Source organism: Typopeltis vanoorti, chromosome 12 (genome assembly GCF_054136105.1).
Source record: "Typopeltis vanoorti isolate ZY-2024b chromosome 12, IOZ_Tvanoo_1.0, whole genome shotgun sequence".
In the NCBI taxonomy this organism is placed as follows: domain Eukaryota; kingdom Metazoa; phylum Arthropoda; class Arachnida; order Uropygi; family Thelyphonidae; genus Typopeltis; species Typopeltis vanoorti.
Window position 1 is genome coordinate 97,542,177 of NC_143560.1, and position 13,575 is coordinate 97,555,751.

Consider the following 13,575-nt stretch of genomic DNA (forward strand, 5'->3'; position numbering starts at 1 on the left):
TCAACCATCTCTCAGTGATCCCAATAATTTTTGGCCAGGCTGATGCTATCATCAAGTCAGAAGATGGGAACAATAACAATCCAAATCTGTATCTAACATTAAATCATCATCTATTATTTGTAGACTTGGGAACTACAGAAAATCTCGTCTTGCAATGCTCTGCTTGTAGAATGTTAATTTGCTGATGAAAGCATTTATAATTCTCTTTGCTTTAATAAGATTCATGGTGCTTCCCTGTAATTTGATGTTAACCTCATTTAATTTGGTGAAAATATTGGAAAGATATGCGATATCAACGTTTTCCTTTTTTAGAACATTACACATGTTCTCATCATTTGAATTAAGAAATTCCAAAACAGTATCATAGAGACCATTAAAGCATCACAGACAGTTTCCATTTGAGAGCCATCTAACTTCAGTGTGAAGCTAAAGACGCTCAAATTCTTCATTTTCATGGCAAAGTTCCTGAAAAATACCGCTGTTCAATGATTTGGCTTTTATTTTTATTCACTGCTTTAATAACATCATCCAAAGTTTTATGTAGTCTACTGCTAAGATCTTTTGCAGCTAAGTGCTGTCTATGAAGAATGCAGTGAATTGTAAAGATATTTGGAATTGCTTCTTTTTAATGTGCTATAAATTCACAGTGACGACCAATCATAGCTGGTGCTCCATCAGTTACACGCACAATATTTGCGAGAGGAATGTTTTTAACATTAAAAAAAGTCTTTAACAACCTAAAAAATTATATTTTTTTAGGTTGTTAAATTATATAGAACCTTTTCTGTTAATGTTCAGCAAATAGAAACTCTTCTATAATGTCTTCATTAGTATTTATATAACGCACGTAGGTCATTAACAAAGCTTCATTGTCATGTAAAGTTGTCTCGTCAAGGTTCAAAGAAAATTCTATGGTTTTTAAATCATCACAAAGTTTTTTTTTCAGTATCATTTGCCATTTCATCAATCCTTGTTGATACTGAACTATTGCTGAGAGGAATTGACGACGTCATATTATTTTTACCTTATGTTTAAAACATTGATTTCTTAATTTTGGGTTCGAAAAAAATGAAACCAAACATATATACGTAGGGGATATTTTTCTCACTTGACAAAAAACGTGACATAAAGACGTTTAAAATTTCAGCTTATCTTTTTATATATATAGAATGGATATATATATATAAATCCATATATATATATATATATATATATATAATCCATAATTATAAATTTTTACCTGGGCCAATCATCATCATAACTAAAACTTCATTTATAGCTGTTTATAGTCGGTAAGATGAGAGTTCCACCAGTAGTATGTGACTTTTCACATTTGGCAATTAATTTTGAAAGTTTGTAAGACAAAACAAGTCCCTTTCCTAGTTGGTTAGTTTATTTTGCAACCAACCCTTTAAGGCCAGGATGATTTTTAAATTTACTCTTTAATTCACGAAAGTACTCCGCATCCTTTTTTGCTTTATTTGGATGCTTTATTCTTAAATGCTCAATCAATCTTGAAGGCTTCATTTGAGAAATTTTTTTCACATATTAAGCACATTGTTAACTGCTCATTATATATAGACGGAATAACTCCATATTTTAAATCTTCACTTGAATATTGACAGCACTTTCTTTTTTCACTCATTTTAATTGGCTACAGTGCTACACATATATATATAATCTGATTTTATATATATGTGTAGTGTGCACCACACGATACCACGGGTTAGATGTAAACTGCAAACCAGGGTGTCAGACAGGTGTTAGGAAAAAGTAGCAGATAAAACTTATAAAAGTAGTGGATTCTGCTAAAAATAACCCAATTAATTATTTTCAGGTAGAAATTCAGACCAAAAGGTAGCCCAATTACTTCATTTTCGATGTAATGCTTACAGGCACCCTTCAGCATTTACAGCAGCCCCAGGGCGGGCCCACCCAGGTTAAGAACCACTGATCTAGAGGAAGCAGTATTAAATTGTAGACCTAGCATAATTAGGGTTAATTGGGTAGGAGTTAGATGAATCAGTAATGTCATTAAGCACGAGCTGCAGAAGAAGAAAATGATGTTGAGGGTCTATAAAGAGAAAGGTGGCTAGCATGGCAAGGAAAGCAAAATCAGATTATGAGAAGAATCTAGCCGAGCAGGCCAAAAGAAGGTTGCTAAGGTAGCCTGTAATATTACTTAGCTAGTGAAGAACACATTAACAAGTAGAGATAAAGAAGTTTTTATTCCTCTTTATAAAGCCTTGATATGCCACATCTGCTCAAGTCTGGTTCCCTGAGTTTCTTGGGGATGAGGAAGCGGCAGAGAAGATTCAGAGGTGAGTGACCTTTGGAATGTTCCCTATGAGGATAGATTGAGGGTGTGTGGATTGCAGACATTGGTTAATAGGAGAAAAAGAGAGGATATGATAGAAACATTTAACTTGCTTAAAGAGTTTTATAGAATAGATGCAGGGGAAATATTTCTGCACTTGTGCTAGAGGGACCAGAACAAGGGGTAATTCTTGGAAGTTGAATAAAGGTATGGTTAGTAGGAATGAGAGAACTAGATTTTTTGCTTGGAGAGTTGTGAATGAGTGGAATGGGTTTGCCAGAGTCAGTTGTGAGTGCTTTGTCTGCTAATAGGTTCAAGGAGAGGTCTGATAGATTATGTGGATAGATTGGGTCTCTCGCAGTGAGTCTCGGACTCCTTGAAGGTGCCCGTTTCATATAATAATAGTCATCTCCTACAGACGACCATTTTCTCATACCTCTTCTCAGTATTCTTCACTTAAGTAATAACAGTCAGGGTGTTCTTGAGTATGACTTATTGCTGTTATGTACCTACCTGTTGCATTACTTTTATTTAAATTTAATTATGTAATTTTCTTTGTTAAACATTAATATAGCTTTTTTTAAAAAGCTTTATTGATATTTAAAAAATATAATTTCGTTTTCCAGAACCAACTAACAAGAAAATTGGAATCTGATTGTTCAGCAACATATACATTTACAGGGGATCCAGTTTTAAATAAAAGTAAGTTTTCAAAATTATGAATGCAGGATAGAGTATTTCCAAGAATAGTTACAATCCATTACATCACATATCATTTTATTCACCATAACATCACTGGCCAGAAGGGTGAAGCAAGATGCTTTTTTATTCCCCGTTGTCTGATAGGGAGGACAAATTTAAAGAAAGATTTATGAGCTGTGAGCTCACCCTGGGGGGGGGCATGGAGATTAATTGTCGTGCTAGTATTTAGGATAGCTTTTGGCCTCTTGTGTTTGAAGAGGTCAGTTTCGTCGTTAGTTTGCTGCTTGTTTCACTAGATCATTGGGATGTGTCGATCTTTGAGAAGAATTTTTCTGCTGTAGTTTGTAGGAAGGAGTAGATGTAAGGGATGTTTGTATCTCTGTACAGTTGGATGTTTCTTACAAACCATGGTGCATCTAAGATCATGCACAAACACTTATTTTGCGCTCTCTGTAACCTGGGGATATTGGTGTTGGATGTGTGGCTCCAGGCTGGAGATGCATATGTCACTATGGGGAAGATCATCAGCAGGTAGAGGAGTACTTTGATTCTGGTATTTAGCTTACTTTTTCTGTTTAGCAGAAGGTAAAGTTGTGTGATAGTTTTAGATGCTTTCGCACATAAGGCTTTGATGTGTAGGTTGAAAGTTAATCTTTTGTCTAGAATTACCCCAAGATATTTGGTTTCTGTTTGCCAGGGGATTTTGGTGTTGAATAGATAAAGGTTCCCCCTTGGGAGTTGCCAATCTTCTGGTGAAAAGTATTGCTATACTCTTTTGGGGATTCACTTGTAATCTCCATTTGGAGAACCATTGTTCTAGTTTTAGTAGATTTTATTCACTTTCCAGTTTAAAGCCTTATATATTAAATCTATATATGCAATTACCTGATCAAGGGTTTGGCTGAAAGCTTAATATGAGAATCATCTGGTATTAATAATGAGTTTCAGTATGAAGATTTAATTTGTTACCAACTGATGCTTTTTTACACTAAAATATCAGTAGAATAATGGGTGATCAAATCATTGATACTTGGGCATAACTGTTTGAAATGTAATATAGCTTATCTTTGTATATATGTATATATATATGTATATATTCCAGATAATATGAAGTATGAAATATAATATGAAGTATGTATACTCCAAATAATATAAACCTTAATATGAAGGTCAACACATCAAAAATGAATATAATTATTCCTGACATAGTTGTAGACTCCATAATTTTAGTGAAATGAATTTCATCACACTGAGTTTAGTAAGGAGTGGTAGGAACAGAATTTTTTTTAAACTTAACCAATGAAAGATATATAGCTTTTCCTCTGGCACTAAACTGTTGATGTATTTATTTTTAATCTCTCACACTGGCAGTTTTGAGCTCAGTTATCCCACTTGCATGAAGAGCAACATTTTCTACAATCCAGTAAAAGTGCTGCCACTTTGATATCAAACTGTGTTTCTTGTAGTATAAGGTGAAAAGCCAAATTTTCTTAGGTTGTCTTTATGTGATACTAGAATAAAAAAATATTTATTTTCTAACAATTATATATTTGGTTTAATCCTTTATCCAAGTGTAAGCAAACAAAGTTTGTGCCCAAAGTAATTTCAGGACTGGGACAACTTCTGCATTACTTCCACCTTAGTATCACCATTTCTGGGTCTTGCTCCCACTGATGAGACCTCAATAAAGGTCAAAACCGTCACCGGTTTTGACCTTTATTGACTTGTTTATTGACTTTATTGACTTGTTTATTGACTTTATTGACTTGTTTATTGACTTTATTTGACCTTTTGTCGTGACGTTCTATTTTCATATTATGTTCTAAATCCGCCATCTTGGTTCAAGTCACTCTTATAAATAAAATAACTAATTGCGAATTGATCACCGATCCAAAAGTAGGGAAATTTATAATTATACTGCGCCACCCTATTTTTAGATTAGTCTATATAAAATAGTAGGATCAATTTTCAATTAAGTTAGCAGTCTCCTCATTTATTTAGGCCGAATTATTTACTATTCCACTTGGGGTTCCTGCAAGATTCGAATTTTTTATGAACGGTGCAATAAAAGGGAGTTCAGGCAAACACAATATTTAGATTAACAAAATAAAACATTTAATATACGATATATAGCAAATACATGAATTCTACTTTTAAACGAAACAATACAAATAACTTAATACATCTTGCTAAGTCACTTATTCCAATTCAATGTTCTAAACTTTAACATACAATTCACTGCTTCAAAATTATAAATTTTGAAGCAGTGAATTATTTCAAGTTAATTCAAGTTAATAAAACAAAACTTCTCATTTGATCAGTCTGCACACATCTATCAGTTGTACTTAATGTTTAAATTCACAGCAGGCACTAATCAAGGTAGACATTATTCCAAGCAATCTTATTTCGGACCTTGAACTTTGAAGATATGCTATAGTTAATGTTAGAATAAAAAAACATGTATGACTACTCTTACCAGATACAATCTTCAATACATCAATTTATTGCGAGCACACTTATGAATTAACTTATTTGAGCTAGCGGAACACATTAAATAAAATTCTCCAACGCTTTAACTGAACTATTGTTAATCGCGCTTCACTACTCTAAACAACAGCAATAAGGTACTGATATCTTTCCTTGTTTACTTTTCTGAAACTAGTTAATTTCATTATAATTCTTCTCAGGGCAACATAGAATTAAGACGTAATCCTAGACTAACTGGAACTAATCAGAATTTCCCATTGAATGTCCAGTTCTTTATTTATCCGATTACGACATTAATTTTCCTCTACAACAACAGCTGATTTCACTTGCAGCTGAGTATATGATTCACTACGTTTTTGCTCACTTCTAAACACTCTTCTCATGAATTTCTGCCCTAAAGAATTTATAATTTTCTTTCACTTCTTTGCTTGTATCCTACCTTCCTTCAGGCTCCGCAAAACTCTCCCCTTTTCTCTGATTAAAAATTCTTATTGCCTGTTTTTCTCCTTTCTGGTTCCAAGGTCACGCACTCTTCGACTCGTGCTTGTTTATTTCACGCGTCTCCAAGACAACGCATGAACGTAAACATTTCGCTAATGTAATACAACGCTCTACTCTTACATAACTGATTACATAACATTAAAATTTCACAAATAAGAATAAACAGAATATTTGAGCTACATAATCAGCTCTTTCATTACGTATACAATTATTTATAATAATACTTTTCGTTACATCATATATATATTTTCAGTTATTATAAATTCTACACATATTATTGCCTAATAAATTAATAGTAGGTTAAGTTTAGAATAAATAATTAAATAGTAATCCTTAATTAAGGAATAATGAATAATTTTTATACAAATCATGATTAATATATAATAAGCAATGTTAAATGTGAATGAAAAAAAATAAATTACACAACATAGTTTCATTCACAATTTAACATAGGCTCACCCTTCCTTTTAAAAAAAAAAAATTTTGTTATAAGAAAAAAAATTTTTTTTTTATACTAGGCTCCTTCACGGAAGGACTGGATTACATATTTCCTTTCCGATTCCTCAAGTAGTACCTAGTTTGACTGAAACTTGGTTCCTTATTATGTTTAATGTATTTATTCTCTTTTACATTCTCATTAAATTTCTCATTACTATCATTATCAATTTTTTTGTGTCTTCTATGTCTGTAGTATGGGACTTTCTCTTCTGAATTAAATTCACGTTTTCTATTACCAGAATTAAGTTTTAGCTGTTTCACTATTTGGTGATTTGTTCCATTATATAGATTGGTTATTTTACCAAAATTGACTTCAACTGTTATCTCACTATTAGTGGCAATTTCTGCTTTAGGCTTTGTCACTACTACTTGTTGTTCATCAGTGACAAGTGGTGTGTCAGTCTGAATGTGCACATGAGAGTTATCATCATTATTTCTTTTAGATGATTGATTCACAACCGACTTTTCCTTAGTAGATGGTCCTGATTCACGTGGCAATCTAAACTGTTTTGTTTGATATTTAGCCTTATCACAATCACGAATTTCATTTCTTCCGGTATATCTCCTCTTGTTCATCAGGGATATTTCCTTCTTAGAAAAGTCACAAGAAAATTGATATCTTGTTAAGAAGTTTGTTCCCAAGATAATGTGAGAACTTAGATTTGAAGTGGTGGGGACAACAAGTAGGTCTTGCCACACGTACAGTCCAAATTCTGGTAGGTATATTCTTGCTCGAAGCTTTTCATATGCCACAGAGTTTGAGTCTGAGAGAGAAGTAATTCTTACAGGTTGTCTCAGCTTGGCAGTGCTCTTCCACAGTTTGTTCTTCAAGGTTAGGAAATAATCCATTCTAATTGTAGAGGCATTGCATCCTGTATCCAATAAGATGTCGCATTTAGAGCCCAGGATATCACCTCTAATTCTCATCATTCTCTCATTAGATGCTTGATATTTCTGAATTCTGTTATTTCTCCTGTGGGTCACATATCCAAATTTTGAGTTCCATTTGTTGTTATAGTAGTTTTCCTTGTTATGGAAACAGTTCCTAGCATAATGTCCAACCTTGTAGCAACTATAACATTTAACAGGATTTCTTTGTTTTATGTCTGTCTTGGTTTGAGGAATAACAGACATTTGTTGTCTAACATCATCTAATCCTCGGATTACCTTATCTAGACTATTTAAAATAGGTTGACTTTGTTTTTCAACTTCATGTTTGATCATCTCATTAATTTTATTTGTAGTGGGGTTTTGATTTTCTTGAGATTTTAAGGTAATAGTCGACAATTGCTTCATAACTTCATCAAGACTACTTAATATTGGCTGATTCAATTTATTCACTTCCTGGTGAATTAAAGTTTTTACTTCTGTCATCAGTTTCTTGTCCAATTGCTCTTTATTTTCAGTCATGCAGTTCACACTACTTAAATTTTCTCCAATATTCTTTGCTTTTCCTTTTTCAACTTTACTTCTCTTTTCTATTTCTGATTGGTTGAAGGAAGTGTCAGTCTTATTCACAACATTCACAAGACTTACATTGGTTGAGGGATAAAGGTCTCCTAATATTTGTTCTCTTTCCTTGACAGTTTTGACACACTCTTCTAAGGTGGAAATTTTCTTCTTATAGGCTGTTTCTCGCAATTCTTGCCTAAGACCTTGTTAAATTGTGAATGAAACTATGTTGTGTAATTTATTTTTTTTTCATTCACATTTAACATTGCTTATTATGTATTAATCATAATTTGTATAAAGATTATTTATTGTTCCTTAATTAAGGATTACTATTTAAATATTTATTCTAAACTTAACCTACTATTAATTTATTAAATAATAATATGTGTAGAAATTTATGATAACTAAAATATATATGTAAAGTAACGAAAAGTGTATTATAAATAATTGTATACGTAATGAAAGAGCTGATTAAGTAGCTAAATATTCTGTTTATTCTTATTTGTGAAAATTTAATGTTATGTAATCACTTATGTAAGAGTAGAGCGTTGTATTACATTAGCGAAATGTTTACGTTCATGCGTTGTCATGGAGACGCATGAAATAAACAAACACGAGTCGAAGAGTGCGTGACCTTGGAACCAGAAAGGAGAAAGGGGAGGCAATAAGAATTTTATAGAAAAAAAAAAAGGGGGAAGAGTTTTGCGGAGCCTGAAGGAAAGTAGGATATAAGCAAGGAAGTGAAAGAAAATTGTAAATTCTTTAGGGCAGAAATTCAAGAGCATAGTGTTTAGAAGTAAGCAAGAAATGTAGTGAATCTTATACTCAGCTGCAAGTGAAATCAGCTGTTGTTATAGAGGAAAATTGATGTCGTAGTCGGATAAATAAAGAACTGGACATTCAATGGGAAATTCTGATTAGTTCCAGTTAATTTAGGATTACGTTTTAATTCTGTGTTGCCCTGAGAAGAATTATAATGAATTTATCTAGTTGCAGAAAAGTAAACAAGGAAGGATATCAGTACCTTATTGCTGTTTTTTTTTAGAGTAGTGAAGCGCGATTAACAATAGTTCAGTTAAAGCGTTGAAGAATTTTATTTAATGTGTTCCGCTAGCTCAAATAAGTTAATTCATAAGTGTGCTCACAATTAATTGATGTATTGAAGATTGTATCTGGTAAGAGTAGTCATACATGTTTTTTTATTCTAACATTAACTACTATAGCATATCTTCAAAGTTCAAGGTCCGAAATAAGATTGCTTGGAATAATGTCTACCTTGATTAGTGCCTGCTGTGAATTTAAACATTAAGTACAACTGATAGATGTGTGCAGACTGATCAAATGAGAAGTTTTGTTTTATTAACTTGAATTAAGAAAATTTATAATTTTGAAGCAGTGAATTGTATGTTAAAGTTTAGAACATTGAATTGGAATAAGTGACTTAGCAAGATGTATTAAGTTATTTGTATTGTTTCGTTTAAAAGTAGAATTCATGTAATTGCTATATATCGTATATTAAATGTTTTATTTTGTTAATCTAAATATTGTGTTTGCCTGAACTCCCTTTTATTGCACCGTTCATAAAAAATTCGAATCTTGCGGGTGCCCCAAGTAGAATAATAATAAATGATTCGGCCTAATGAGAAGACTGCTAACTTAATTAAGAATTGATCCTACTATTTTATATAGACTAATCTAAAATAGGGTGGCGCAGTATAATTATAAATTTCCCTACTTTTGGATCGGTGATCAATTCGCAATTAGTTATTTTATTTATAAGAGTGACTTGAAACTAGATGGTAAATTAGAACACAACATGAAAATAGAACGTCACGACAGGGACAACTTCTGCATTACTTCCACCTTAGTATCACCATTTCTAGGTCTTGCTCCCACTGATGAGACCTCAATAAAGGTCAAAACCGGTCTGGGTAGTGACCCTTCACATAATGCATAGCATTATATATACCCTAATACATACATAATGCAAAGCACATACCATCTCATTGCTATTTCATGGAAATTTGGATATTCAATTTTCATTCTTATCCAGAATTTCAAATTACTCATAGAATTAAAAGTACTTTCCAGCCCTTTGTCCGATGATAATTCAGTAAGTTGAATGGTTTCTTCATGGGAAAAGGCTGTCTCTTCGTGTTCAACAAAGGGGTTCACAATCCATGTATTTTGCATTCAGGGATCCTCACATTCAGGATAATACTTTTCAAACAACAACACCACCATCTTCAAGTGAGTTGCAATAATATCTGAAACTGAATTCTGTGAACAGAAATCATCTGGTTCCATAATATAATCTGAGTATGACTGAAACATTTCATTATTTCTTTCTGCAATCATATTAAGCTGGAGTTTGCGTTTCTTTTTGAATGATTTGATCTTGTTCCAAGCATTAAATATTGTTGTATCTGGACCTTAAAGTTTTAAATTCAACTTGTTTATGTAAGAAAATATGTTGCTGAGATATGTCAGCCTGGCTACCCATTTCTTATCCTGAAATAATGGGATGGACAGGTCACTTTGTTATCAATTAGAAACAGCTTAACTTTGTTTTGGAATTCATATAACCTCTTGAGAACTTGACTGCCAGACAGCCAACAAACTTCCAAATGGAAAAGAAGATTTTGATGATCAGAGCCCATTTCATTGTTGATACAATAGTTGTACAATAGGTATCCTCCGGCAATGAATCTTTGGACTCCTTGGAGGTGTCAATAATAATAATAATAATAAGGATATGTGCTTTGCATTATGAGATAAAGGCAATAAGGCAAGTGATGTGAAGTTATACCACCTTTACCACTAGTGCCCCAGTCCTGAAATGAGTTCAGGGGCAAACTTTGTTTGCTTACAATTTAATAAAGAATTAAACTAAATATATAATTGTTAGCATAACCAAGTGGAAAAAACTTCCATCGACATTTATTTTCTTTGTGTGTAGGAGTATGTTCTTCAAGTTAAATGTTTATGCATTTATAAACATATACCAATCATTAAAATCATCTTTTCTTTCTAGTGTTTCCGATTAACATTGTTGCAAAATACAAGATCATCACTCATAGAAAAAAAAAAATTAAACTTCTGCTGATGTTTTCAAAATAAGGTGATTTTTGTATACTCGTGTTTGAGAACTCTTCTTCTGGTCAAGATATCAGTTTGTGTTTTAGTAAATTCAAGTCTCTCACAAGATCATTTGTCTTGATTTACTATTATTTCTATTGTCCTAAGACCTATTGAGTCAAAGACTCACTGAGGGAAGTCCCTTTGTTTATACACACAGCTCATCATACTATACAATCAAATTCTCTGCAGACACCATATCTCAGGCAATGAATTTCAATCATTCACAAATCTCCATCCAAAAAACCTGTGTTAAATTGTGAATGAAGATATTTATAATTAATAATACTTCATTCATAGTTAACAAGACCTATCATATCATTAGCAGGATTTATTTAAATTTATTTTGTTAGTCTCTTGCTTATAAAATGTTATTCATGAATTCCTTTTTAGTTTTGTTAGTTAATTTTATTTATGTACTTTTTAAATATATTATGGACATGAAAAGCTTCTATATTAAAGTGTCATTTATTTTATTTACTTTATTCTTTTGATAATAATATATGGATCATTTATTATTATCAAAATTATCAACCAATCAGGTATCATTTGATTGGTTGTTATGAGAAAACATGCAAATTTCTCCTAGCGCGTGCTGGAGCGTGAACTACTGTATACAAAGGGAAAGGCAAGTTTGATGTGAGAAAAACTGGTGAGAACCAGTTTTTGGTGGGAAAAAGGTAGGAGTGGATACAAAAACGAAAAAAGGAGAATCAAATAGGGGGAGTATAGAGAATGGTAGCTGGAGACTGGAAGGGAATTTTGATGTGCCGAAAACGGAAAATAAAGGACCAGGAATTGCTTGGTATTTTAACTTACCTTTTTCTGAGTTGGATTTATACCAAAACTTTCTAACGTCCACCAATGGAATAGTGCAGGAAATAGGATAATACGTATAAGAAAAAGAAGAAATAGGTAGATAATTTAAACCAAGTGCATAAAGGTTATATTCTCCCGAGTCTATAAATCAGTCACGGAAATGGAAAATTCTTTCAAGTTTGTGTTACTACAAAGTAAAAGTCAGCAAGGACTTTAAAATTATTGTTCGATCTTCTTATGATGTGATGAAGCTATATCCTGGTAAGATTACCTTTACTATACTTAGTGAAAAGTAACGAAAATTAATTCCGCTGAAAGTAAATTATTCCTAGTTGCTGTATTCAGCGAGTCAAGATTTAATGTGTGATGTGCTAAGACTTTTCCCTCTTCAAGTGATAAATGCTATATTATTGAATTAAGTGTTCATTGACTGAACGTGAATACTGTGAAGCCTATTTGATGCAATTTAGGAATCTCAAACTTACAAGAACTAGAATTGATTGACTGAGCTTAGAGAATTACAAATGAATGTCTAATGGTTCATGAGTTGTATTCTTTGTGAATATCTTGAACTGATTTGATATTTAAAATGTTTTGAAATGTACCCTTGATCAGAATATGATAGAAGTCCTTTGTAACAAGAAAGATAAGATCTGTTAAATATAATCTTTAATTATAAAGTTTAAGCTCAGCTGAGTAGTATACTAGAATCTTAATGAGAGCTTTGTATTCGTTCAATCATAATGTCCCTGTTGGAATGTTGTGTTATGATGTAATTTATGTGTCACTACAATAAATAATTTTGTTTGAATTGAATCTTGTATTTGCCTGATTGTTTCATTGCACCGCTCATTAAAATAATTCGAATCTCAGCGGGAACCCTATGTAAATAAAAATAAAAACCTCGGCCTAAAATCAGCAGGTGATAACCTAATACAGTTGAAAGTTGATTTATCTAAATTGCTCTTGCAATTCAGAATATGGAGTGCCGCAGTATAATATAAATTTTCTTCATATTCAATTGATATATCAGCCTACAACTAGTTAAATACTAAAGAGAAAGAAGTGTAAGATGATAAAACGTGATTGAGAAGAAATTACGATATTCAATTGATATATCAGCCTACAACTAGTTAAATACTAAAGAGAAAGAAGTGTAAGATGATAAAACGTGATTGAGAAGAAATTACGATCTAACACCTGCTTCTCACTCCTTTGCTCACAGCTTACAGGGATGACCTCTTGTTCTCTCATCCCCACCCATCTCCTACCATTTTATGAAAAACCTCTTCAAACATTAATCCTGTAAAAACTCTTTACCAATACATCTCTATCATATTACTCCTCTTCCTCCTATCCACTAGGCTCTGAAAATTGCATCTTCTCAACCTTTCTTCATATTCAACATTCCAGAGACCAGAAATTACCTTAGTTAGTTACCTCTGGATAATTTCCAATATCTCTTCATCCTTTTGAAAACCAGGTTGACCAATCTGTGCACAATATCCATATGTAGCCTAATCAAGGCCATGGAATCAGAATCTCCTTACAAGTCAGTCCTCCACATCATTGCCAGAATTCATTGTGTTGTCCTCACAATTTTGGCAATATTTCCTCTAAATTTTCGATCCTTATCCACCATCACCCTAAGATCTCTCATT

General features: G+C 32.5%; 1 protein-coding gene across 6 annotated transcripts in view; it reads left to right on the forward strand.

Moving 5' to 3' along the window:
* LOC150101041 (uncharacterized) overlaps nt 1-13,575 on the forward strand; it is a 242,556-nt gene that overhangs the window by 106,825 nt on the left and 122,156 nt on the right. For all 6 annotated transcript variants that reach the window (XM_090401679.1, XM_090401681.1, XM_090401678.1 and 3 more), the window contains exon 5: nt 2,944-3,019. In XM_090401679.1, coding sequence (XP_090257805.1) covers nt 2,944-3,019 — 76 coding nt within the window. The remainder of the gene's footprint in view (nt 1-2,943; nt 3,020-13,575) is intronic.